The sequence below is a fragment of the Heloderma suspectum genome, chromosome 1 (assembly GCF_057233095.1).
Source record: "Heloderma suspectum isolate Gila_16-S chromosome 1, 16-S_ref, whole genome shotgun sequence".
NCBI classification, from domain to species: Eukaryota; Metazoa; Chordata; class Lepidosauria; order Squamata; family Helodermatidae; genus Heloderma; species Heloderma suspectum.
Genome location: NC_139458.1, coordinates 56,253,819 through 56,281,061, shown reverse-complemented (window position 1 = coordinate 56,281,061; position 27,243 = coordinate 56,253,819). Strand labels below are relative to the sequence as shown.

The window sequence follows — 27,243 nt, the reverse complement described above, 5'->3', positions numbered from 1 at the left end:
GGGGAGGGGTCTGAAATCTATCCAATAAATAATATGTAAAATTTAATGTGGGGGGGGACATTCAAACATACAATTCTCCATGTGCACATCTGAGGTTGTACAGTCTGCAGAGAACTGTATCCTACTTGGTTTTGAGTATGAGGCACAAACATTGTATAAGAGAGAAAGACGGGGGGGGGACCCCCCACACAATAACTCTGATGTGCAATTGTATTGCTATTAATAGAATATTAATCCTATTAATAGAAGTTGTCACTTTGGATAAGCTGGTGTCTATGAAATCAAGCACTTCCCTTAGCTGTAAAAGTAGACATGTAAGGAGGAAATGCCCAGTGAAAACTTATGTCCCATCCCCATTGAAGACTGAAGTTACTTGGTCAAGTTTTTTTTTAAGGGTTGTTTTTTTTTTAACGTACCTTTGGCTGAACTAGCCACGATTAGCTTCCACAAGCACAAGGTGAGAAAACCAAAACCGCTCTGTTAGTGATGCGCACAGGCTGCCCATTTGTGGCTTATGATGGCTTGGATGCACACATTCAAATCGTGCAAAGGAAAAAAAAAACCCTGCATAGATTGGGGAATAAGTCACCTCTCTCAAGTAATCGTATGAAAGTCTTCCTTTGGGAGAGCCCTCCTTTACTCTCCCTGAGAATATCTTGACAACTGCACGGACTTGTCCCGCTGAACGGAATATTAACCAGGGGCAATTGCGGAGATTGGCGGGGCGAGGAAGGAGGGAAGGAAGGAAGAAAAAAAAGGGAGGGAGGAAAAAAAGATCTGGGACTGCAGTTCCTCTGCTTAACGCCAGGGGAGTCTATTCTCTCTCTCCCCCCCCCGCCCCCCCGGCTGAGTAAGTAGCTTTTCCCTTTGACGTCCGTCCGCTCCTAGCGAAGAGAGCTTGCGAGAGTGGGAAAGGCACGAAGCGTGGGGTTGCTGCTGCTGCACATTCCAGCGCGGCGCGGCCACCTCTAGCGCCCCTGCAAAAAGCATTGCTCACGATATTCACTAGCGGCTGCTGTACCGCTGGCAAGGCTATCAACCTGCGAGTCTCCCCCCGCTTAGTTCGGTGGGGGGGGGTTGCAGAGTGGCAACCAGAAGGGTTTAAGGGGGCGGGAAGAGGAATTTGAATGTGCACTCAGTCCTGCCACACACGCTTGCACAAAGGAGCGGCGATCCTTCACCCCACAAACGTCTAGATCCGAAAAAACGCACGCACTTAGAAGCCAGCTTTTGCTGATGTACTGCTGAACTTCTGTCCCAGTAACATGGCAACCCAGAGTCCCGCTTGAAGTCACGGAACAGCCGGCTGGCGGAAAAAGTAGCGGAGTGGCTTTACGGACCGCCGTCCGCCGCTTCAGCCCGTTTACAAGGGATGGCGAATCGCTCCCGAGACGCAGTTCAGTGGCGTGCATGATTGCAACTGAAGACCAGATGAACTGCCTCTCTCATTATTATGTTTATTCCTGCTCCGTAGGATGCATTTGCAAAGGCTTTCTTGCACTGCACTGAACGGTATAATTGATATGTTGGAGCAGCAACGGGGATCGGTGTGTGCAGACAGCCCCGCGCGCGCCCCCTCCATCTTCCAAGTTTGAGTAGCAGTAACAGTGCCGCACGCTAGGAGGGCAGGAGAGTCACTTCCCTATAATAGAGAACGAACTCTACCGTTGCACAAAAGCGGCGCGTTTTCTCCTGGGTGCAAACCAGCCCCTCATAGAGAGGATAGGGGGGGGGGAGGGAAACGGGGGGCGGGGAAGGAAAGCTAGTTCCCAAGAACTTGTGCTGCAACAAACCTCCTCCTCCACTCTTCTTTCTATTTGGAGCCGGGGATCTTCCCCTCTACCTCCTCCCCCGCTCTTCCCACACCGCCCCCCCCCCCGTTGGCTCTGGCCCGCCAAGCTGTGGTCAGCAGCCTTCCTGAGAAATAGAGAAACCCTCTTCGACTGTGCGCTTTTGGGGCGGAGTAGGAGGAAGGGAGGAAGAAGGCAACGTTTGCTGCCCATCATTTTTACAGCCACGCTAAAGTAATTGCGCCCCCCTCTCTCTTCTCGCCGTCCCTTCTCCGCTCGGATTCCTGGTCTAGACAGTTCCTGGGCTGTAGAGAGATTTCCCTCCTTGATTCCCCCGCTTCTCTTTTGCAGCATTCCCTTCCGCGCGTCTCCCCAAATCCTGACACGTTGCATGTTTGCAAATTGGTAAAATACCTTCTCCCCCCTTCACTTTACGCCCCCCCCCTTCAACTCAATCTCAGCCCAGCCGCTCAGATCAAAGCGCTGTGCCTCCCTCCCAGTGGCCGCCGCTCACTAATGGGATTGCAGTGTGCCTGGCTCTGCTGCTGCAGCCGCCGGAGGGAGAGGAGCTGCTGTACCTCTTCACCGACACTCGCTGGGTGCTGAGCCGCGGGGATGATCCGGATCTTCCCGGATTTCAGCGTGCAGGTGACTGCAGCTGCGGCCGGCGGAGCGGCCGGGGGAGTGCCGGCCGGTCCGGGCATGGGGAGAGCCAGTACCGCAGCCAACGGGAACCCGCAAAACGTCCAGGGCATCACTTCCTACCAACAACGGTGAGTACACAATCAAAAACGTGTGTGTCCGCGCATTGGGCTGCCTCTTTCCTTTTTTGTGTGTGCTTTGTGCTCATTTTAAAATTGTGTCTTTCTTGCTGTTGAACGCTTTTGGGAATGCAAACACTAAACAGAAAGGGTCTTTTAAAAGCTGTGAACATAAATGTTCTGGGTGCTTTGAGCTTCGGAAGCAACAATAGCAAAGGGGAAAGTAAGGTCCCTGGCTGCTCAAAGGCTGAGGATCTTTTTTCTGCTGCAAAGTTTGGGATCCCGCTTGTTTGTCCTTCCTCAAGTAAGGATTTCTCAATGTCAATTCCTTGTGCAAACCCCACAGCGTGGCAGCCAAGAGGTATAATTGATCACGCTACGGGGATTGATAATTTGTTTTCAATTGAACAAGATAGAGTTTTCACTTGGCGTTTCACCCTTGCAATTGAACATTTTTATTACAACAGTATTAGCATGTCACCTGTTACTAGGGGGAAATCTAGCAGGAAATCCTAAGTGGGCTCAGCACTGTGGAGTATTCATCTGAAATGCATTCTTATGCAAATTTCCGGGGTTCACAGACAGCTCCTTTAGGAAGGAAACCTAACCAAATTGGCTTAGGCAGTGAAGTTTAAAGACCTTCCTTACCTTTTCACTTTCCCTCTCTTCCCCAACCGCTAATTCACAGTCAGGTGCTAGTGCTAACACGATTAAATGACATTCCTTTCTTTTTCTAAGATAAAAAATAATAAAGTTTTCCTTTGCCTTTCTTTGTTTCTAGAAGATCATAGCAAATGAATAATGATCAAAAGTAGGAAGCAAGAGAGATTATAGACTGAACTGTTTTATTTCTCACTTTTTTTGTGTTCTGCAAGTTGTTCCAAATATCCCATCTTTTACTATCACATTAAATAAAATATTGAAGGAAGAAGACTCAAGGATGTGTACAAACATAAACAACCAGTACTTAAAACTTAAATTTCAAACTTCACTGGTTTGTGATCTTAGGTTGGGAACTACTATCTATATTTTAAACCATTCATTGAAACCATGCTTTCACCAACTCTGTCAGCTTTGAACCAGACAGCTCTTAGGGGTGAATTTTAGAAAATACAGTTTGCTTTTAGTGAACTTTTCTGGTGATGATGTCTAACACTTTTGCTTTCTGCAAATTTAGGATAAGTTATCTCAAGAGATGTTAGAGCACTCTCATAGCCAATAAATGTTTGAAATTAAAGATGAACATTACCAAGCAAACATAGGAATTCTTTCTATGAAATAAGTGTAATGTGGCCGATATAAGGGATAAACAAAAGTTGTTGTACCACTTGCCATTCTTGGCTTCCGAATTATTGTTGTCACTTGCAGAATTCTTAAATTACAGGGGAAACTAATATTTACTTTAACTAGGAAGCACAAGGTAACAGTCAAAATAGTTTTTTCTGTGAAGGGGTAAGGGTCAGAAATAGATTACCTTTTACAGAAATAAAATATGTCTTAGGAATTCATGGTGCATAAGGAGGAGTATATAGACAAGTACCTCATTTTTTGTTACATTTTAATTGTTTAGGCTGTAAGAAATTAAAGGGATAGTATGTATTTGATAAATTAGCAGTATATTGGTAATTTATCAAATAAACAGAATGCCCTCTATCCTACAGTTATTAATCCCAACCAAGGCTACAATCCTATGCATACTTTTGTGGGAATTAGTCCCATTTTACTCAGTGGGACATACTTTGAAGTAAACTTACAGAGGACTGGGCTTATAAATACATTATTGTGTTAGTATATTCTTAGTCTTTTACAATAAAAATCCATACCAAGATCCCTTCTTTGCTTTCAAAATGTATACTAAAATAAAACTCGTAAAAGTGTTCCTACCTCTGCATATACATATTAAAAGGAAGCTGTATTTTTTTTCTTAATCCATTAAAATGACCCTTCCATATGATTCTGCGGAGCTGTTTAACCTAACAAGGTATTGGTAGTTCTTTCACACTCACTGTAAATACCAGACGACACCTGTTAACTTCATTGTTTTCAGTAGGGTGGAAGAAAGTAGGGGCTTGAGCCGAAAGGTTTCCACACTGCGTTTATGGAATTTTGTAGGAATAGAAACCCCAAACCCGCCTAAACAACCCATGTTTATATTATGTTAGAAGATGATTACTGGGTTCTTTTTACGTGGATGTAGGTCTTCTTAGTATCTTTACCGGGTTTTGTGTGCTGTATTCCAAAGGACTCGTTAAATTGATGGGTCCAAATCAGGAGGAAGTGAATAGCGTTCTGTTCAGGGAGAGACAGAGAGGCTGCTGTAAAGCTCGGAGGAGCTGCAAGCTACTAAGGTCGGTTGTATCTCCTCGGAGCCCTGAGGGGCTTGAGGCAGGTCAAACTCGCTGCCTCCTGTGGCAGACATCATGTTTTTTGGGTCACTGACTCCACCCTGCAGCCAAACTTCTCGGCACTTTGCAAACTCCTTATGCAGCTATTCGCTTACCTAGGCACGTGTGCAGCTGTTGCATTCCTTTTAACTTTCTGATAATCCAGCTTGGGGACCCTTAGTTTTTCAGGGCCTGCCTCTGCTGCTTTTTTTTAAACATTTTTTTTTAAAAAAACTTCGGGAACACAATACGGGCCTTAATAAATTACTAATAATGAAATGGCTTTAACGTGAAAAGTGGCGTCCTTCGGTTTTTTCAAACTCATTTTCCCGATGTACTGGTAAAACACTCCTCTGCCCTTATAAACTGGTACTGTAGGAATCTGTAAGAAGAACGTGAACTTGCCCTAACTGGGTGCGCTGTCGTTATGCCTGGAGAAATACGGTAATTCTACGTCCTGATGGCTGCATTTACACCCATTTCTGCTCAGTCACACGTCCACTCAGTTGTATACGGTAGTTGGATGGAGGACAAGTCAGACGCATGTGCAGCCAGTGCGTGTAGCTGAAGGATGTCATTTCTGCCTCTCTCGTTTTATACACACACACACACACACAGCACATAAAGACATGCACGTATGCTAATAAACGCACACACGCTCGGTTCCGTACACACTACCCCCACCCGTGTCTGTATTCACACAATGTATGCGTGTGTATTCACACAATTATACAATGTATGTATAATGTATATAGACCATCCAAAGTACACGCGTTCCAGTTCCATCTTTTGCCGCACGAGTATTGTCCTATTCCGTGAATACACACAAGCTTTTGTCAGAATTTAGCCCCCGCAGTAGCGTGTGTGCGTCTGCACCTTCCCAGCCTCTCTCTCTGTCTCCCTCTCCTGCTTCTGGCTCTGCTACTCCCGAGAAGGAAAGTATGCGAAACTGCAACTGAGTGGCGTTGTTGCGCCGGCAGCGGATGCTCTCCTGTCCCTTGCGCACAAGAGTCAGAGCGGTCGGAGCTGGGGAAGCAGCTGGAAAATGCCCAGAAATACTTTCACAGCGGCCAAGCCCGGAGAGCCTTGACTTTCCACTTCCCCGCGTATGGCTTGGCCTCGCGCTTAAGCCAGTCCCGCGGGCGCGCTCTCTCGTGGTGTGCCTCGCCGCTGTCACACCTGCCGGGCGATGCCAATGGCCGGGCTGCCCGCCGGGGCTGCGCGCCTTTCTCCCTCAGCCGCGGCCGGCCGCTCGTCACTGTGCCTGGTATGTCTTCGGAGGCGGCGGAGCCTGGGCTCTCTCCGCTCCTCGGCTTATGGACGGCGGCGGCCAGAGCTGCAGCAGCAGCAGCACCAGCAGCAGCACCAGCAGCGTTAGCAAGCGAGCAGAGCGAAGCAACCTGCGCCAGGACTGCCGCGCCGGGGAGAGGGAGCCCGCAATGCATTGGCCTCAGTACTTTTCCTCAGCCTGCCTGCCTAAGCAGGGCCATTGCTGCCGCTGCCGCCGCCGCCGCCGCTAGACACCACACCACACACCAACACCAGGAGGGGGAAAAGTAAGGGAGAGAGGAAAGGGGGGAAAAAAGCCCAGGAAGATGGCGCCCACCAAGCCAAGCTTTCAGCAGGATCCTTCCAGGAGAGAACGGTAACACTTCATCTGTATTGAACCTGCGGCAGCAGCGCCTGCCTGTGTCTGGGACTCCGCCGCCACTGCCGCCGCTTGCTGCCTTGGGTCTGGTTTGGTTGGCTTCCATGCCCGGGAAAAGGAAAAGCGGCGGGAGGGGTGGTGGTGGTGGAGGAGGAGGAGGAGAGGCAGACGGCGACGACTCTCCGCTGCCTGCAAAGACCCGCTCGCTCTGCTAGGTCTAGGGAGTTTCTCTTGGTGCATGCATATTCGTCTGCTGCCGCCGCACAGACAGACAACACTTGCTAGGCTAGGCAAGCGTCTCAGCAGCGGCGAGTCTGCACCTCCCCACATTGCGGGAGTCGGTGTTTGGCTGGGCGCGTTGGCGGGAGGGGAGGGGCGGGAAGGGGGTGTGAGGCGGAATTCCCGGGAGGCAACTTTTCGGCTGGATGGTCTCCGCGAGCGGGGTGGGGGGAGGGGCGGCGGGGCGGAATGGAGGGAAGGGGACGGGGCGCGTGGAGAGGCGAGGAGATTTCGCCAGGCCCTGAATCGCCTTGTGGAAGGGCCGGCTGCTGGGCTCGTGCAGCTAGGCCAAAACTACGGAGAGGAGCTTGCCAGGCTCTTCTTCGCAACTGCCGGGGCAAGTTTAGTTAGAGCTCGTCAACAATTCCACAGTGCCTTGAGTTGAACCCTCCGCTCTTCTCCCGCCTTTTGGAATCGCTCGAGATTTGGGTTCAGTCCTTAAGTTGCGTATTGCGTATGCTTCAGCCACAAGAAGAGTTTGCTGTGGCAGCGAATGCGAGGAAGGGGTTCGCTTTAAGTCTCTGCACACTCCTCTTCTATTTCCCCCTTCCCTCTCCCCCTTCCCGCATACTTTTACTGCTCGTCCCTGCCGGCTCTGGCTGATGACATGTCTGCCGCTGTCGTCCTAGTCGAAGTGCATCTTCAGAGAACGGTGCATGCTGGTAGTCTTGGCGGAGAGGGGAATGCCTGGCCCATTGAAAGTAACGGCCACATCTGGAAGAGGCATTGGAAACAATGGGAGTATGGATGAATGGCCGATTGAGGTGTGAAAGCTATGTGAGCTTTCACGGCAAGTCAGTCAACTGCAACCTTTCTGCAAGAGAAAGCTGAGAGGTTAATTTGAGTCAGGACACACCAAGGCTTAGCCCTAGAATCTGTTTGCCCTGAGTATGTGCAGAGTACTTTTTCTGGGTGATTGCAACGATCCTTCCTAGAAATGGAGTTAGGGGACAGGGCTTCTGTAGCATAGGCTGTGAGTTCCAGCCAGGATTGAGTCCTAGTACTTATCTTCATGCGGAGCAAACCCTGCAAAAGGCAAAGTGGTGTGTGTGTGTGTGTGTGTGCGCGCTGATACACAGGGTGGTGTAAAATCGCAAATAAATAGCCATAGAGAGAACATTTGGGAATGGCACAGAGGTTGCCATGGGTACTGAGAGGCTTGATTGCCTGGAGTTGTGGAAAGAGAGCACCCACCACTGCAAGGAAAGACAACTTCCACAGTGCCTCCTCTTCTTTTGATAAACATATTGTAAAGTTTAAAAGTTTACCTAATGTTACTGAACGGTATTTAAAATCTTCAAAATATCATTTCAATCTCATATGGCCAAAGGAGGACCAAAGTGCCTATTGGCTCCCCTTTTTCTTCTTTTAGCATTACCAGTTCTGCTGATATAACATGAAAACTACCTTCTCAAGAGCTTTAAAAAATGTTTTTTAAAAATTAAAAACATACATTGCAAAATGATTGATTATGGAAACATGAAGAATTGTAGTTGTTGCTTTATACTGATTTAATGTAACATTTGGGTTAAAAAAATCGTTTTAATCTGGATGTCAAAGGAGAGGCTAAATGTTAATCTGTACTCTCATCATGACAAAATGGGTATCTAAGGGCATAATCTGTATATCAGCTGAGCTGGAGTGCTTGTATTTGAGCTGATTTAGTCTCATTTTCTAAGTAGGTTTAAATCCCCCAAACCTGCTTTTGTTCATGCTGTACTTAGTGCTTTGTTCGTAGTATAAGCTGTTGCATTTTGCGCCTCCAGAAATATTTGCATATATTCATGATAGAAATATATCATCCTGGTGAAATTTCTAGAAATCAGAGGTTTAACGTTCCTTTACTTCTCTTTAGCTATGAACATCCAGCGTTCTCCCTCCAGTGACTGTAAACACATTTGTATACTACTAATAATGTCTTTAGCAGCATGCTGGTTTCCTGCACATAGAGTTGTACATTTGAGAGGAAAAAAACCCAACACATAAATACCAATATGTGCTGTTTTCTCCTCATTCCCCCTGAACCAGAGAGTTCTGTTTTCTTCTTTATGAGCCTGGTACTATATTACTAATAAGTGTATTTGCCAGGACAGCTTCAGTAATCTCTCCAGCAGAGGCATATTTGTGTGCCATTTTGGGAATTTTTCTGAGATAGGTATCTTGAAGATAGAATTAATTTCTAGGGGAAACTTCATAGCCCGTGCATGAGTGCTTTCTTTATCACCTGTCTCCATTTGGCATTCGAAGAAGGTAAATCAAAGTGTGAGATTTGTTATTCTGCTCCACTTGAGAGCTGTACTAAATAACAGTTGGTCTGAAATTCTGATTGAAGTTGTAGGAGGATATACTGTATTTAATTTAATGCCCTTTAATAGTATATTCTTGTTCAGCTCCGATGCTGTCATCTTAAAGGTTGGATCAGAGTAGTTTTATCCTGTAGGGAGTGGGATGAGTAATAATTTAAGGGTGGGGGGAAGTAACCTCCATTAATGAAACACCAGTAACCCCAAGCTTGGCCTAGTGTCCTGATTATTGTTTTATACCCTGAGGCCTAACTTGTTGTCTGTGCTTACAGCGCTCCAACCATTTTATGATACATGAATTGTTTGGGGGGAGCTCTACTTAAAATATAGTATGTCAACTGTTGCTTTTTAACATAGACGTCTAGAAGAATGCAGCTGTGTTTCAATAAATAAATGCCCAGTATTTTCTCAACGTATAGTCCATGCATGGGTTTTGCATGGAGCTGTTTAAGCTCACTTTCTCTGATAGTGCACATCTTCTTTATTTCTTTCTTCTTAAATATAATTACCTTGCACATCCCGCACAAATATTATAATGGTCCTGCACATATAGATTAAGGCTGCAATTCTATGCATGCTTACCTGAGAGTGAGTTCCTTTGAACATAGTAGGACTTACGCCTGAGTAAACATGCATAGGATTGGACTGTATATCCCACTGAAATAAGTATGATTCCATGTGCAGAACTGTAGTTTAAGCTTCAATTCAGTGCTTGCTTGGAAGTAAGTCTTATGAGAATCAATAGGGCTTACTCTTAAGCATGGTTCAGGTTCTGTTGCTGGAGGTTAAAAATTAATAAATCATTATGCAAAAGTCAAATCTGCTAATAAATCTTTATGGATACCAGCATACTATAACTGGTGAGCCAGAGATTTTTTTAAAAAAGAATTAAAAAAATATTTGGCCACTGTGGATAATTTTCAAAATTTTGTTTTTTTAAAAAAGTTATTTGAGGAAAAGTTATTTGACTTGAATGTATTGCATTTTCTTGTACAATGTTACAAGCAGCATATTGTTCAAAGAACAAGCTTGGATTATCCAATTTTATGGATACATCCAAGGAAATTAAGACTGAAATTCTATATATATGCTTACATGGCAGTATTCGCCATTGAACTCTGTGGAGCTTAGTTCTGAATAGCATTGGATTGTGCTGTAAATAGACATAAGTGTAATGCATTGCATACGATATGCCAGCAGTGATTTGTAAAGCATATCACTGTGTTACTGTTGTAAAGTGTAAAAAAGCTCCCTTAGTTTTAGGGGGTATTTCTTCCTACAGTATATGCTTAAACACAGCAATGATAAATGATGATATGCATTGTCTAACACTTGCTTTTATATAAATAGCTCCAGAAGATTGCTTAAATGATAATCGAAAATATGAAATAGGGTGGCCTTCATATCACAAGGCCAAGGGTCTACAAATGGAAAAACTGAAATAATGAAATATTTCCAAGGCAACAGACTGTCAACAAGAACAGTAATGCATGGGCATATCATAGAGGTACCAGAGAGGATATTAGATCTTATAGCTCCAGAGCTAGGAGTTATAATGACCTTTATTAAATAGAGCCTCCCACATTACCACAATATTTCTGATTTCTGATTTATGGATTAGTTGCATTGATGTTAACGGTTTGAAACATTATTCCAACATATTTTGGTTTGCTGCATTCTAACTGCAATTATATATTACTATGTTTATATGAGAATATTGATCAACTTAGAGAGTATTTTCAGTAGCGAATGAGCTTCTAGTATAAAGATTTGTGTATGTGTTCTTTGCAGACCAAGGTTCTGTAAAAAAAAAAAAAAGTTAGTCATAATATAGCACATTTTTCAAAAACAGTTTTTAAAAATACATACATCTTGATATAATGTGCTCTAAAATTTCTGTAAATGCTGTCTTGTAGTTAACTTCTCACTTGTGGTGATTAACAATTCCTCATGAATAAGTTGCTTACCAGATTCCACACTCAAGCTATTCTGTGGCATGCTGACGTGAGATAGTGAACAAGCAAGTTGATATACCTTTTCTACTTTCCTGGAAGACTGAGATAATATTACTTTTACTGTTCAGGAATTTGTTGATCTACTTCAATGCTATATTACAAAAATGAGCCACCTCAAATAAAGGCATTTTTTGGGGCATGGCTTTGTCATTTTCTTCATTCACCTACATGTGAGTGCAGTATATTGTCATTGTTTCACTATAAAAGTATAAATAGTAATTGTAGAGCACTTATGCCATGCATAGTTGTAAAAACAGGTCATTTGTATATAGGAAAGTAAGTATTCTGAAATATTTGAATTGTTCTAAAATATCATAAGAAGGCTTGACAGTAATTTTAGTAACATTCTGTATCTGATGGAGCTTAGTATTGACATCATATTAATAGCAATTGAACTCCTAGATATGCAGTTCCTGACAAATATTAGTTAATGGTTTAGACTTCATTTTATCAGTCATTATTTTGATCATTGCCTAGTTGTGTAATGGAAGGGTTTTGTTTGGTTCTGTTAAGAACATTAATAACAATTATTGCTATCTAGTTTCTAGTGTCTTTTTGGGATAAGGTACTCTAATGCAATATTTTGTATGGGACCAAATAAGGTGTTTAACCATGGCCAGTCAATCTGAATATTATGGCACAAGTTGCCGCCTTATAAGCTATTTCTAAGCACATTTACTTGTAAGTAAATCACACCATAATCATTAGAGCTCAGCAGTACAATTAATCAGTATAGGTATACCTCAAATTATAGTTTTTAATTAAAAAAAAAAGAAACCTGTTTTTCATGTGCATTCAAAGCACATTTATGTAAGTGTTAGTAAGAGATGATTGGCTTCTTCATAGTTGATAAGGACTTTGCAATGATATCTTAAATGAAATCTTTCTACATTGTTCACCCTACATAGTGTAGGAGAAATTTGTACTGCTATTTGCTTTGCTATAATTGCTCCCAGTTAAAAGTGAGGTGCTTGGATGATTGATGCCCATAGAACTTGATAAGGTAATCAGAATTTGTAGTAATACTACATTAGTTGGCATGAGGATAACATGGTACGGATATGATAGTTGCTGCTGTATCAGATGTGACTACAGCATTGTTCTGTGACCAGGCCAATCAGTAGTTTGACCATACACAAATTGTCTAACGAATAGTTTTCCTGTGCCCTTTATTTTAACAGGACTTCGAGTAGTATTCATTAATAATTTATTACATGTGTGTATATTACACTGAATGATATTACGCTGAAAGATCTATTATACCGGGAACAGTATCATCTTTAAACTTGAAACACATATGTGCTTTTTGCTGGTAACATAAATTCAGGTTCTATTAAAGAAAATCTGAAATTAATTGAGTGTAAACATTTAATAGAAACAGACTACTTAGTACTTACTATAATTACATATAGGTTCCTGTATTGTCCTTCTTGCATACGGTTTACTTCAAAACTTACTTACTCTAGTCACAATATATACATCTTGCCCAATCTCTCCTTGTGGCTGTGCCAGAGAGGGAGAGGGAGCAGGAGCACATGAGGTTATTGCATGTAATATTAAACCATTGTTTAATATTGTTTGTGAACCAGGTCATTATCACTCTATCCCAGAACTAACACTTGTGTATCATCTGGGTTTTTTATAGAAATAACACTGACTCTGCATAATTATTTATGTACTGAAATACCAATACACACTCAATAATTTTTGTTGTTACTGTGGTACGAAAACAAGATGGGAGAGGAATCTTGAAATGTCTGTCTGTGAAGTAGCTACTATTGTGCAAGTTCACAAAGAAACCCTCTTTCCCCCCTTGTAAGTAAGCTGAAGTAATTAGTGAGGTACCTATGACACACAGAAAACACACAGGGTTGGATGTACAGATTTAGTCATAGCTAGATAGAGCCATTGAAATCAACTGACTAACTTAATCCCATTGATTTCAATGGGTTTATTCTAAGTATGATTAAGTCTGAATCCAACCCATACACACCTGTGAAATTTATCCTTAATATTTGTTGTTTAAGGGAAAAGTACCTGACAATGAGGGAGAAAGGGATAATTGTAAAGATGTGGGACATCTTGAAACAGTTGACAAAATTTAATGGACGCGTAGTTAATATCTCTTGGTAATTTCCACGTGAAGAAACTAGGAAAGGGTGTACTGATTAGCGACAATCAGTGATGGGGCTCAGGATGAAGTTCAGACTGTGGCAGCATCTCATGCTATTTTCTCTTTTCACCGCTCTGCCCCCTCTACAGAAAAATGTGACCTGTGCCTGTCTTGCTTTAATTAGAAATCCTATGTTTAAGTTGATACAACTCACAAAGATGAGAAACACACAGACCCTGCAAGCAAAACGCAGTATTCAGAAAGCAGGGGGAGAACATTTCAACCTCCCTGACCTGAAAGTGGCTATTCTTGAACAAAGGAACTTCAAAGAGAGATTCCTGTATGAAACTACTGAATTACAGCTTATCAAGAGGTTCAATTCTGTCTCCTGTGGATTGAATCAGTATAACAAGTTTTATCCCGCTACAGGTGTTTATTAAATTAGCTAGGATGGTTATGTTATCAATTACAATTGCTGTGAATGTGTATAATGTAAGTGTATAATGTAATATACTTGCTAGCTGAGGGTAACATTTTATGCATTTGATGAAGTGGACTCTAGCCTGTTGAAACTTAGGTCATAATAACTTTTTTGGTCTGTAAGGTACCACAAGGCTTTCTTGATTTTGCTACTCCATAGACACTGAGAAATTGTCAGTGTGGGCCCAGGCCACAAAATGGTTCCTCATTAATGTTGTACACAAACCAGGAACTAGTTTCCTGGATCCAAGGTCAGAGTCAGTGCTCTGACCTTGGGCCCAGGAGTCCAAGCTCCCCTCCCCTTCCTCATCGCACCTGGCACAGAGAGAACCACACTGGCTGCCTCTCTGAGTGACCTTGGGGGGAAAGTAATGGGGGCATTCCCATGGGTGGGGTTGGGACTGGGGAGGCCAGCTTACAAGGAATCTTCCAGCCTCCTTCCCTTCCCCTCCCCTCCCCTCCCCTCCTCAACACCTCAGCTAGGTGGGTGAAAACACCAGTCTAGCTGAAATGCAGAGCTAGAGGAGTGTGGAGATTAAGATTGCCTGTGTTGCAACTCCCGCTCTGTATTGGATGGCCATAAACCTCTGGAGGCTTATGGCCATCTCCATAGGATTGCACCCTTATAAACCAGTCATTTATGAATTGTATGTTGGGCCTTCCGGTGGCTCAAGGAAGGCATGTGAGTCAGCTGACTGACTTTTAGCAGTGTATGCGAGATATATTTCAGCACAAGGCTCAAGAAGGGGTTCCAGGTCTGGTGGTATTAATAGGTGGGTCCTGGACCAAAACTTAGTTCTATTCATATGTCTGCTTACTTAAAACAATAGCTGGAAAACCACAGTCACAGCTATGGGCACTAGGTGAACTTCTGGAAGTCACTATTCTGAGGCATGTTTGCTAAGCATGTAGGTATATGCATAGAGAAGTTTGCCTGGCACATACACTGTAGTCCATCCCGCGCCAGGTGAAACCCTTTTTATTTTCCCAGTATTTTAGCACTCTAGTTTTTTAGCTTTGCTGTTTTAAATCTGTATTTTAAATCTCTGCTTTGCTGCTAGGTTTTATTCTGGTTGTACTTTTACATTGTAGCTTTATGCTTTCATATTTTATATTGCTTTATGTTGTACTTAAAGTTTTAATTTTTGTGAACCGCCCAGAGAGCGTTGGCTATTGGGTGGTATAGAAATGAAATAAATAAGGGTGCAATCTATTGCCACTAGACAGTGTTCAGGAGGGCCATAAGATTTTTCAGTTTCTGGGAACCGAGCTTGGAGCTAGGACTTTGAGCTTGGTTCCCAGAAACCGCACTCCCTGCCCCCGTGTAGCTGTCTCAGTTCTTTCCATGCCAGCATCTTCTCCGCCTTCGGGAATGGTGCATGGAGAAGGCGAAAAGGGGCAGTCCTGGGGAGGGGAGGTGACTGTGGAAGCCTCTTTACAAATTTTCCTATGTGCTGCACAGCCTCCCCCCCTCCCGCTCTGATGTTGGACTCGATGGTCTTAGGCTCCTTCCAACCCTAGTATTCTATGATTCTATGATGTCCCTGGCTAGATGCACGAAATCGCGTGTCTAGCTAAAAATGCAGGATGGCTGGAGCACAGAGGAGAGGATTCCCTCTGTGCTTCAGCTGCCCTGCATTGGATAAGCATCAGCTTCTGAGTTTGGAGGCTGGTGTCTATCTCCATAGGATTGTGCCCTTAATAAAATAAATTAAGTGCTGCCTTCTCATGACCCTTTTAGTTATGTAAAGCTAACTAATTGCAGTTACTTGTTATGTCTGAACTTGGCAAACTGTGGTTGCATACATTGTGTGTGAATATTATAATTCCCAGTTCGTATGCAACAAGGAAGCCAAGTCATAAGTCATGAAGTTATATCAAGTTTAAAAAACAACAAAGAAATTTATTTTTTGAGTTTTGTTTTCTTTATTAATGTAATTGTGGAACAGCTCGCTTTTATTAACTTGTATTTTAATTGACTCTTCTCTCTCTCTCTCTCTCTCTATGTATGCATTGGTAGGCAGGTGACTTTTTTTCTAGGCTAGTAATTTTCTGAACTGATTTGCAAGGCTAATAGGACTCTTTACATGAAAAAAAAATGCACAGAACCATATTGATAGAAGGTTAGATTGCACTTTATATTTTGAAAATCTTGAACAATAAGAACTGTTGCCTACTTATTTTACAGTTGAAGTCCTGGACTTCAGTATGTATTTGTTGTATCATGAAGAAAGGTGGTATTTTCATAACTTCCATTTACCTTTCCAAGCATGCTTATTATAAACAAGTTCCACTGAAATAACCATTTTAACATACATCTGCCCTTGATGTGTGATAAAAAATCTCGTTATACTTGGCAGGATGATAGAGACCAATCAGCTTACCAGGTGATTACATGCATGCTATGGTAAATTACCACTTGGCAGTAAGTGAATGGTAAGGCAAGAAGCCACAGTGATGCTGTCTCCAGGGACGTTCTAGCTTTTTGCAACCCAGAGGTGCATCTGAGAGGGGCAATCTCTTCTCTAGTCATGTCCCAGGCTAACCCTACTCTGCAACACTGACCAAGGGGCAAGAATCAGGACATATGCAGGGTACATGAGATCTTCAACTTAAGAGCAGGAGCTTATCATCACATTAGAAGCACTAGTTGCAGGAAAGATGCCTATATTCCCTGTAAAATCTTTTTTTTTTTTACCTTCATTTTTTATTCTGAAATTTCAACCTGTAAATAAATATTGTGCAGTTTCTAAACAACAAAGGGGGAAGGCTTTTAATTACTCGTACTTGAGGTTCTACCAACTCTATAGAATTGTGGCCTCTATGGAGTTGTATTATTGTGTAATTTGAAAAGTGTAGATATCGTGTTATTTAAATGGCTGGTAGTGAATGATATGTCTTAGAGAACAACAAAGCTACAGTGACATTGAATTTTATATAAACCAGGGGTTTTCATTGCTTCATTTCCCACTCATGGTTATTCATGCTTCTTGAGCTTTTGAATCTCACTTGAATTAAAGTTCACTTTACTTATGCACTACCTTAAATGATATAGTTTGTTGTAGAATTACCCTTTTTAAATTGTATGTCATTTAGGCATAACTGTATAATTTGCTAAGTTTTGGAATAAAAGTCTTCTTTCCCCAAGTAAAGAATAGACTTGCAGCGTTCTAGAGAAACACAAAATACTCAACCACTTGTAGGTAATAGTCTTTATAGGTCAAGGTGGAGGTCAGTGGAGAGGGCTGAATGACTGAATCTTTACAATGTTGGCTGTGGGATAAAAAAGGACTTTCGCAGAGTGTGTTGTTTATCCCTTAACCTTCATAATGGCACAAAGTGGCTGATTCTTCTTGTGAAAAGTATCACTGGATACAGAATCGGCTGTTATGCTTCAGTTTTGTATAAAGCAGTGGTTCACAAAGAGATTCAGAAAATGTTATTAATGAATTACTGCTTTGTAGAAAATAAAGAGAGATGATCAGAAACCTGCAAAAATTGTTAATGTCATATTTTTCATTCACCTTGTTCAATTTTAATAAAGCACACATTTCTGGAGTAAAACTAAGATTACTGTGTTTTCTGCCCCTGCATTTTGGCTCCATAAATGCATAATTGTATTCAAATGCTAGTATTTGAAGATTAAAAGGCTATATTTAAGTACCTTAATTAACTGAATGTTAACGTTAACTTGGACATTTTCTGTTTTATGGTTACTATTTTGTAAAAACGTGTTTGCTATGTAAGTTATGTGTGTGTGTGTACGGAAGAGGACTAATTTTATGGGAATTTTATAATGATTAAAAATATTAAAAAGACTAAAGTGAATAGACAAGAACATACCATCTGAAATAACAATAAAGATATTTAAAAGAAAAACAAGTAGTTGGTAGATTGTTTTAGACCACCAGTGCCTTATTCTTTTGCAGATATTTTCTCGCTTGTAGGATTCTGCAATTTTTAAATTTGGTTGCAGTAATCCAAAACCCCATGGGGGTTCAGATTAACATATGTGCAGTGGCTTCCCTGTTTACTGAAAGAGAACGCTCTACACATTCTTTGGGATTGCACACACTGTGCGTGAGTGGGAGCCAGTGGATTGCACCTGGGATGCACAATGCAGAGAAAGTCAAGTATGCTGAAAAATGGTATTTTAACAGTATGATCCTAGGCATGTCTACTCGGAAGCAAGCTGCAGTGAGTTCAATGGAGATAACTCCTAGGTATGTAGGTATAGGGTTGCAGCCCAAGATTGCAAATATCAGGCTGAAACCCATTAGACTTGATTGAAAAAATTAAGTTATATTTTCCAGCATCTTGAAACACATTCTCTCTTTGTAGATCTGTGGTAGATGCTTTCCAGTTCATCTACACTCAACATTTGAAAAGGAGGCAACATACGTTGGTCTAATTTGCACAGTCATTATTGGAATCATGGATACTAATTGTGTAGATTGGGTCAACATGTGCTGGACTCTACTTAAGTAGGCCCCTCTTTAAATGTGATTACTTTTGACATTTTGGTTGATTTTAATACAGTCCTATATACGCACAACACAGAAGTATGTTCTACTGTTATCAGTGAAAATTACTTCCACGTAATGGTCAAAATCCAGAACAGAGCTGTGTGAAAGTCTATTAATTTCAGTGGTTTATGTTACCTAACTCTGTAACAAGTGGTGACTATTTAACTTGGGATCCAGGTTGTCATGTTCTAGGTTGAATCTTATTAATGCATTTGTATGATGGAAGAGTGGCATACATGTTCTTAAAATAAAAATGAAATACCACTTACGTTAACATTAAGATTTTGTTGGCACTTAATTGTTGTTGTTGTTGTTCAGTCGTTCAGTCGTGTCCGACTCTTCGTGACCCCATGGACCATAGCACGCCAGGCCTTCCTGTCCTGCGCTCTAGCCTGTTGCTATTATGATCACAGATAGTAAACCTTAATGCCAGATGCTGGAGGTCATACTATGAGGCCGGATGGACACTTTTATCTTCATTAATATGAAATGTTCTTTTAAAACCCCAACGTGATTGAGATAAGGTGACCTCTACACATGGTGGGTATCACTTGCTGGATCAGGAACCGTGCTAATAAACTGGTTGTGCATTTTGATGCACACGCAAATGCAGAAGTTCTCTATCTGCACAGCAGTACATTCAACTGTACACACATATTTATTATTAACAGTTATATACTGCCTTAACTGCTAAAAAGCAATAAGACAGTGTACAACGATTTAAAACAATAAAAACAAGAACATCAAAAACAGTGAAAACATTAAAACTGTGTATTTGAAAAAGGCTACATGGTAGAGATACATCTTCGCACCATTTCTAAAAGCCAAAAGAGGGGGTCAACCATAGTTCTTGAGGGAGCACGTTCCACAGTTTGGAGGCAACACAGGAGAAAGCCCATTCATGTGTAAATGGGCCTTTGTGGATAATGGTGTCCTCTAAAGGATCTTTCTTATAGATCATAATTCATAGTGAGACAGGTGGTCTCTTAGATAGTCAGGTTCTAAGCTGTTTGGGCTTCAAAGGTTAGAACCAATTGCACCTGGAAAGCAGTGCACGTCTTTCAGGATAGGTGTAATATGGTCCTGATACTGTGCATTAGTTAGCAGCCTAACTGCTGCAATTTGCATCAATTGAAGCTTCCAAACACTCCTCGGGGTACCGCCATGTAGAATACATTGCAGTAGTCTAAATGTCATGTAAGTTGTAACCAAGACATGGATAACTGTTGTGAAGTTGGACACATCCAAATATAGAGCCACATCTGCTACAGTTAGATCGAAGTTGTAACCATGTGTGTCTACAGCTGGATTGGGGTAAACATATTTTCAGGTACACCTGTGAATTAGTAATTTCTGTTCCTTGCAATCTAGCTTCCGTTTCCAACAAGATATATCACTTTTTAAGCCCAAGGCTTCAGTTAAAGGTTCATAGCCAATGGTGTTCATCAACAACACATGGTTAAAAGTTAATCCTTTTTATTTAGTTAATTTGTATTCTAGATTCTGTAAGAATTTGGTAGGTTTAAAACAAGTTTTTTAAAAGGTTTTTTAAACTGAGGAAGATAGCTAGTATTTTTCTACTGATTATTTTTGTTTGCTTGATATTGATTGTGCTAACAGAATAAAGAAAGAAAAGAAGAAAAATGAAATAACAATTTTGTTCTTTTTGCCATATAGTGGTATTAACAGTCAGTACTTGTAACTTCCTTAATACTAGCTGTGAGGAAAACCAGTAATTTCAGAGTGTTGCACATTGTAAAATATAATGCAGTGTATACAAAGAAAGTATTCCAAATTAACACCCTCCCATAGTTTATTAAGGATGCAGTCCTAAGCACACTTACTAGGTTCTGTTGAACTCAGTTGGATTTACTTCCAAGTAAACATGCATAGGATTGGGCTATACATACCTTATTTTCAAGTAAAGTTAAATTTAAACACATGCAGTGCAATAGTGGGTGTTTTTTGAGGGTGGGTGGGTGGCTGGTGATGTTAAGGAAAAGTAGGCTCATTATTGTTTTGCAAATTTTTATTCTGTGTAAATGTAATTTGTTAATCCTGTGAAATTTGTCATAGATAAATTTGCTTGGATTATCTTGTCACTACCGTATCTGCATTCTTTTGTTCATTGCTTATTCATAATTTAGCAGTCTGGCAGTGAGCCTTTTTGGGATCCTCACAAAAGATATATGACCTCTACCAGCTGCTACTCTAACCTGCAGAATGCACAGCAAGACATTAGAAACGTGAGGATTCCTCTACTGATTAAAGTGCTCTTCATTTAAACAGTCTGTTCAGAAGAATCTTAGGAATTTCTGTGAATAGCTGTTTTCTCTTTCTTTCTTTCTTTCTTTCTTTCTTTCTTTCTTTCCTGTTCAATTAGTTTTAACTTCTTCCCCCAAGTGAGTGCAAGAGAAATTTAAAATTTCCATCTTAAATGTGGTGGTTTGTTTTTCAAATGGGAGTTAAGAGAAATTATAAAAAACAAAATTATTAGAATTATTAGCAAAGTACAGTTTTTGTAAATTTAAGTGTATGAACAAACCCCCCTTTGTTATCATTTTAAGTCTAAATTTTCCTACAAAGACGTCCTTTGATATCTTATGTTGTTCTATGCTGATTTACAGAGAAGCTGTCTGACTTAACCGAGCTATCACCAGGCACTTACGGATTTTATTGTGTGAATAGCTAGTATACAGTATATTGAAGACATTAAAGATAATGTTACTTGAAATGTAGCAACATTTTAGATTTTCATTATTAGCATTTAAATTTTTAACATTTTTACACCACCCCCCACCACTCTCACACATTTACTGTAGATCAGTTCTTGAGTTATGGCTAGTTTTTACGTTCCCTTTATGCTTGCACATGATCATCGTTCAAAATAATTCATTGCTGATCCATGCAGTATTGGTTCATCTCCATCCCCTTTTTTGTGTGATTTAGGCCTTTATAGAGCATCCTGTTATATGGTTTTTGATCTGGTTTCTTTAGCATTAGTCTTTACTTTAAACAAAGTGTCCTGTGTATTCTTTGGCAAAGCATGTGACATTTTACAGAATGTATCAGTTTGTAGAGGCTAATATTTGTGAGGCTATTTCTGAGGATTTCTTTAAAACATTAAAAATAACTCATTGTTATGTGTATTTGGTGTATTAGTATGTAGACAAAATTTCTTGGTTTAGGATTTGAGCGTGTGGAACTGTTACAATTCAGTTTTATGCGGTGCAACCCTGAGCATGTTTACTGAGAAGTAAGTTGCATTGAACTATGTGGTTACTCCAGAGTAATTGTGTTTAGGGTTTCAGCCTTAGGAAGTCGCCATATACCAGATCAGACTATTTCTCTAACTCTAGCCCAGTATTATCTATTCAGACTGGTAGTGATTCCTCAGAGTTCCTGCAAAGAGGTCTTTCATATTACATTCTATGATTTCTCCTAACTTGACATGCCAGGGATCAAACCTGGGACCTCCTGCAAACATTGCATGTGCTCTAGTAGCCCACACTCTTTACTTTACAGTTAAACATTACTTTGCATTGTTGGTGCAAGCCATGACAAGCATTTTAATGAAAAGGTATAATGGAGTTATAATGCTTATAAACATTATAAGAAGTGTATTTTTCCCAATGAATAATTTTTTTTGTGATCCATATAATGGTGGAATAATTATTTTATTGTTGACACTTCAGCAAATATCTTACATCCTAATCGTAAACATATTAAAATGTATTTACTCTCACGTTTATTATTTATCAGTTACATTTTTATCCTTCCATTAGGGATGTACGAAAGTCACTTAACTTTTCAAAGGGTGGCATTCACGGTGGGGGGGAGGTGCTCCATCCCTCCCCCCGAAATTCTCTCTGGCTGGCTCTGCTCCGTGGAGATTCCACAGAGCCGCCAGCCGGGGCCGCCTGCAGCCGGACATCCGGCCGCTGGACAGCCTGCAGAGACGCAAATGGGGCCTTTTTGTGGGGTGGGGGGCAGGGGGGCTTAATTCCGCCACGGATTTTGGGGGGCCGAATGTACTGGCATTCGGCCTCACCGAGATCCATGGCGGAATTCTCTGACATCACTACCTTCCATGGAAAGCGGTGGATTCTCCTTCACTGGAGGTTTTTAAGCAGATGCTGGATGACCACCTACCAGGGATGCTGTAGGAGTGGATTTCCTGTATGAGCAGGGGCTGGATTAGGTTACCTTTGAGGTCCCTTCCAATTCTGATTCTATCATTTAAGGCACTCACCTGTGAATATCTGGTTATTTATACTAATAGACATACTAGTACTTGGCCCACCTTATCCCACTAAGTGGAAGTCATAAAGGAATACTTCATCTACTACACTAAATGTATTGGTCCCAAGCCAGAAGAGTTCATTCTGATGCTGAAAGTTAATACTTCTGTATTAGAAAGAAAATCCAGCCTTTGATTTCACAACCGATAATGTCAGTTTTTAGAAGGTTGTCCTCCCCCCCCCCCCAAAAAAAGGATTTTTGAAGACCTTGTTTTAGCATTGAATAGTCCTGTGCTCCTTTTAATAATTGCAATGTGTTTGAAGGTACAGGTCAATAAGGATGATCACATTCAGAATTTCATGATCTGTGTAGTGGAACAAATTGAAAGCAAAGCCTGTATCAATCACTGTGAAGGGAGGGTTAATTGTTACTGCTTCTCAAGCCTCTGGACAGATAAACCAGTAATGAAATACTTATTGCTCTGATATGAGGATGCTAAAGGATGAAACAATTGGAAACAAGCAGTCTTCAATGATAACAAGGCAAAAATGTTTTTAAACTGGAACTAAAGTGGAATAGTACATATAGTCTGTATTCATACTATGTTTATTGTACAGCTTATTCTAATAATTTAAGGCAATCGTTTTATGTGTGAGAGAAAGCAAGAGGGAGAGCTTATATAGAGAAATCATGAGTTAGAAAAATCTTATGAAAACAATGTAAAATATTTTACATAGTCTGAAACTTATGTCACTCCTACACATTAAGCATTTTCTATATTTGTCTTTGTTTTTCATTTGTGGTATGTTCTATATTTCTGGATTTTTTAAAAAGAGACTTTTAACGCAGCTGTATTTACTAAATTCACTATGTTTTGTCGTCTTCTGAAAGCTTTTTGTCTACAGTTGATGAGCACAGAAGGAATGTTTAAAGGCAGAAGAAGTGAGGTGAAGATGAGTGCAGCAAAATAAATGATAGCATTATAGTAAATATTTAACCATTTCCAGAATGCGAACTTAAGATTTAAACATCTGTTAGTTACTTATATGTTGAAATATATGCAAAAATATTTAGCCAAATTGAAGTCTTAGGTCCATGACAATCATCTCAACACAGTGGGTAGTTCTGAAAATTAATGAGAATGATAATACTGTAAAGACTGTTCCAGAGTTTGCCCAAATTCATTATCTAAGACTCTTGTTAAGAACATCTCAAAGAATTTTAACCAGGAAAATATATTAATGGTTCAAAATCATTTCTCAAAACACTGATTTATAAAAGTATAATGGAATTATATATGCAAGAGCTATAGTTAGTAACACAAATAATACAGGAGAAAAAATTATATGAAGGCATATTATCCCAACAGATAGAGCATTGGCTTTGATTTTCAGCCATAGATGTCAATCTTTTGTTGATTTATATTTTGGATAGTGAGGCCACAGCTAATGTTTAATTTTTTTTTTAATGATGGAAATGGGAAAATCTTACTGTTTTCCTGTTAGTAGGATAATGGCACCTGAAGCCATTTCTAAGTGACAATTATAAAGCCCCTGATAAGTTACAACAGATTGTTGGGGACATCTGGAACGGCATGGGAAATGGTGCTGGAAGCTGCTGGGGGAAAGTAGAGTAGACGAAAATCACTGCCTTGCCCCCACCTTTCAGTGGGAAACCTCTGCTGGATCCTACTTTCCCCTACAAATAGGGGAAACCAGGACCTAGTGGAATGTACTTTCCATTTGTGGAGGGGTATTTCTGGATCCAACCCTATATTTTAAGGGTGGGAAGCCTCAGGCACGGGAGCCAAATCTGGCCCTCCAGGGATCCCAATCTGGAGTTCTCCAGATGACCATGCCCCCTTCCCCAGGCCTCAGCCCCTTTCCTCCAATCACCAATTTTGGTGATTTCCCAGATTTTTTTTTTGTATTTTCCTCATTCTAAAAGGTTGATGTGCCTCTCCTAAGGATTTGTTAATGGCAGTAAGAGCTTTAAGCCCTCAGGCTTAAAGACGTTCCCCAGCCCTGCTGTATTTGTAGAATGTTGCAGGATATAAGCATGCTTATGGCCAGGAGTAGAAATGGACAGAGAATGAGTAGTGAGGATTTGTCTGGAGGAGATTCAGTGAGAAATTGAACCACTCCTTTGGGGAGGATTTGTTACTTATCAGATTTTTCTCATTAAAAATGTGCAAAAAGTTACATGTTTCTCTTGCTTTAGTGAACAGAGGCAAAATTGGTCTCATCAAGTTCACACAAAAGACTGTCCCGTATACAGGAGAATGCTATTACAGGACATCTTTACTACTGTGATCCATTACAGGAGACATGTGAATCTTGAATTGCATTGTCAATAGAAATATCTGTGCCCAGTTTGACTGATTTTTGTAGAATGTAGAAATCAAAATTCTGATATCTTCAGCTTGATGGAATTGTATTATGCCAGCTAAAAAGGATAGAAATTGGATAGAAAAATTTGACAGCAATGCATATAATGTGTGATGTAATCCCACGGCTATAAAACTACTAGAATTTCAGTAAGTGCTAATTTGTTCCTTCTGTGCTGTATTTTACTTGATTACTAAAATAAAAACCAACACATTGGGCAGTATCTAACAGTTCTGCAAACTCAAATAGCGTTAGTGGAGCTCTGCTGAATCTTTCCCTTGCACAAGTGATTGCCCATTACACCTGTCCAGTGTGATGCAAAAATGGGTTTCGCAAGAGTTATGCACAACATGTTGCACAAACATAATGCAGAACTGTGCTTACGGAAACCTAGTGTTAGTTGGATTCTTCTTTTGCGCATAGTTCAGAATCTAGTTTCTGCTAGCACAGCATCATTTGTGCTAATGGAATGACACAGGTGGATACTGCCCATTGACTAGAATTTGGATCTTTTCAAGTAGGACTAATCTGGCTCAAATTTATTTTTTAAACCTAACGTGGCACCTTCCAGATGTGTTGGACTGTAATACCCATCCTTCCCTACCAGCATGGCAATTGGAAAACAACAACTCCTGTAGAAATGCATAAGTATATCCTGGCCTGAGGAGTTTGCAGTCAAAACATTTAATTGGCTAGTCAGTAGGGATGGCGGAGAATTTCTCCACGAATCTCCGGGAGGCCGAATGCCAACGCATTCGGCCCCCCAAAATTGGTGGAGAAACGGTCCGCCACCCCCCCCGCCACCCCTGGAATGGGACTTACCTTTGGCGAATGTCCCTGGCGCTGGCGGCTCCCGGGGGCGGCTTGGTGGCGGTGGCCGGTCTTCCGACCGGTTGCCGCCGCCGTGATTTCCAAGGTGAAAAAACAAAACCAAGCATGATAGGCTACATAAAGATTTACGTAGCCTATCATGGCTAGATTTTCAAAAAACACCGTGATAGGCTACGTAAATCCTTACGTAGCCTATCACGGCTGACTTTGGGGGGTGAAAAAAGCACGTACGCAAATGGCGGTGCCCATGGGCGCCGCCATTTGCGTTCCTTATTTGGGCACGTGTAGTCTATGTAAACATTTACGTAGACTACAGCGAAAATAAGGGCAACGGTATATTTTTACGTAGACTACCCGTGCCCAAATAAGGAACGCAAATGGCAGCGCCCATGGGCGCCGCCATTTGCGTATGCGCTTCCCCCCCAAAGTCAGCCGTGATAGGCTACGTAAGTATATACGTAGCCTATCGCGGCTGACCTTTGGGGGGGGAAGCGCGTACGCAAATGGCGCCCATGGGCGCCGCCATTTGCGTTCCTTATTGGGCACGTGTAGTCTACATAAACATTTACGTAGACTACAGCGAAAATAAGGGCAACGCTTATTTGGTCGTTGCCCTTATTTTCGCCGTAGTCTACGTAATTGTTTACCTAGACTACATGCGCCCAAATAAGGAATCCAAATGGCGGCACCCATGGGCGCCGCCATTTGCGTACGCGCTTTTTTTTTCACCCCAAAGTCAGCCGTGATAGGCTACGTAAATCCTTACATAGCCTATCACGGCTGACTGCAGGGACGCAAACGGCGGTGGCTACGGCCGCCGCCATTTGCGTCCTGGCAGGAGACGAGATTCGCGGCTAGAGGGGCGGGGTGCCTCCCCCCCGGCCTGAATTTCGGTCGGAGGGATGGGGCGCCTCCCCCCTGGCCCGAATTTCGGCGGGGAGGGATGGGGCGCCTCCCACCCCACCCAGAATTTCGGGGGGAGGGATGGGGTGCCTCCCCCCCACCGCGAAGCAAGCTGCGGGATAAGTTAAGGGACTTTCGTTCATCCCTACTAGTAAGCCTGTTTTACAGTGCATTCATTTTATTGTTGATATATTTTTGATACAAGAATTTTCTAACATCAAACATAGTTTAACTTTACAAACTTGGCTTTTATGTGCTACTTTTGCTGGAGAAGTTTCATTGATGTGAAACTTCAGTAATATGAAACTTGTGATAAAGAAGGTACAGGTACATTGTTAAATATTAAACATCCATGTAATATATTTCAGTTAACAGTAAATAAAAACAACAAACATTTTTGAAGAGCATGGCTCATTTGAAGAATTCTGGGCTTGTAACTACAAGGAATGTGTATAAAATGTGATTGATGGACAAGAGCTTCAGGCACTAATATTTTAAACTGTAATGTTCTCTTTACATTTACAGTGGAGGAATTTTCCAGGATGAAAAGTTCAATAAAATAGAACTAATTATCTAGTTTT

The 27,243-nt window shown here is 41.4% G+C and overlaps 1 protein-coding gene across 2 annotated transcripts in view; it reads left to right on the top strand.

Moving 5' to 3' along the window:
• Positions 1-2,405: 2,405 nt before the first annotated feature.
• NPAS3 (neuronal PAS domain protein 3) overlaps positions 2,406-27,243 on the top strand; it is a 1,104,842-nt gene continuing 1,080,004 nt past the window's right edge. Inside the window, exon 1 of one of the 2 annotated variants that reach the window (XM_084827207.1) lies at positions 2,406-2,563. In XM_084827207.1, coding sequence (XP_084683333.1) covers positions 2,406-2,563 — 158 coding nt within the window. Of the gene's footprint in view, positions 2,564-6,530; positions 6,581-27,243 lie in introns of those variants that run through there. The other variant, XM_084827217.1, reaches the window with a different exon arrangement.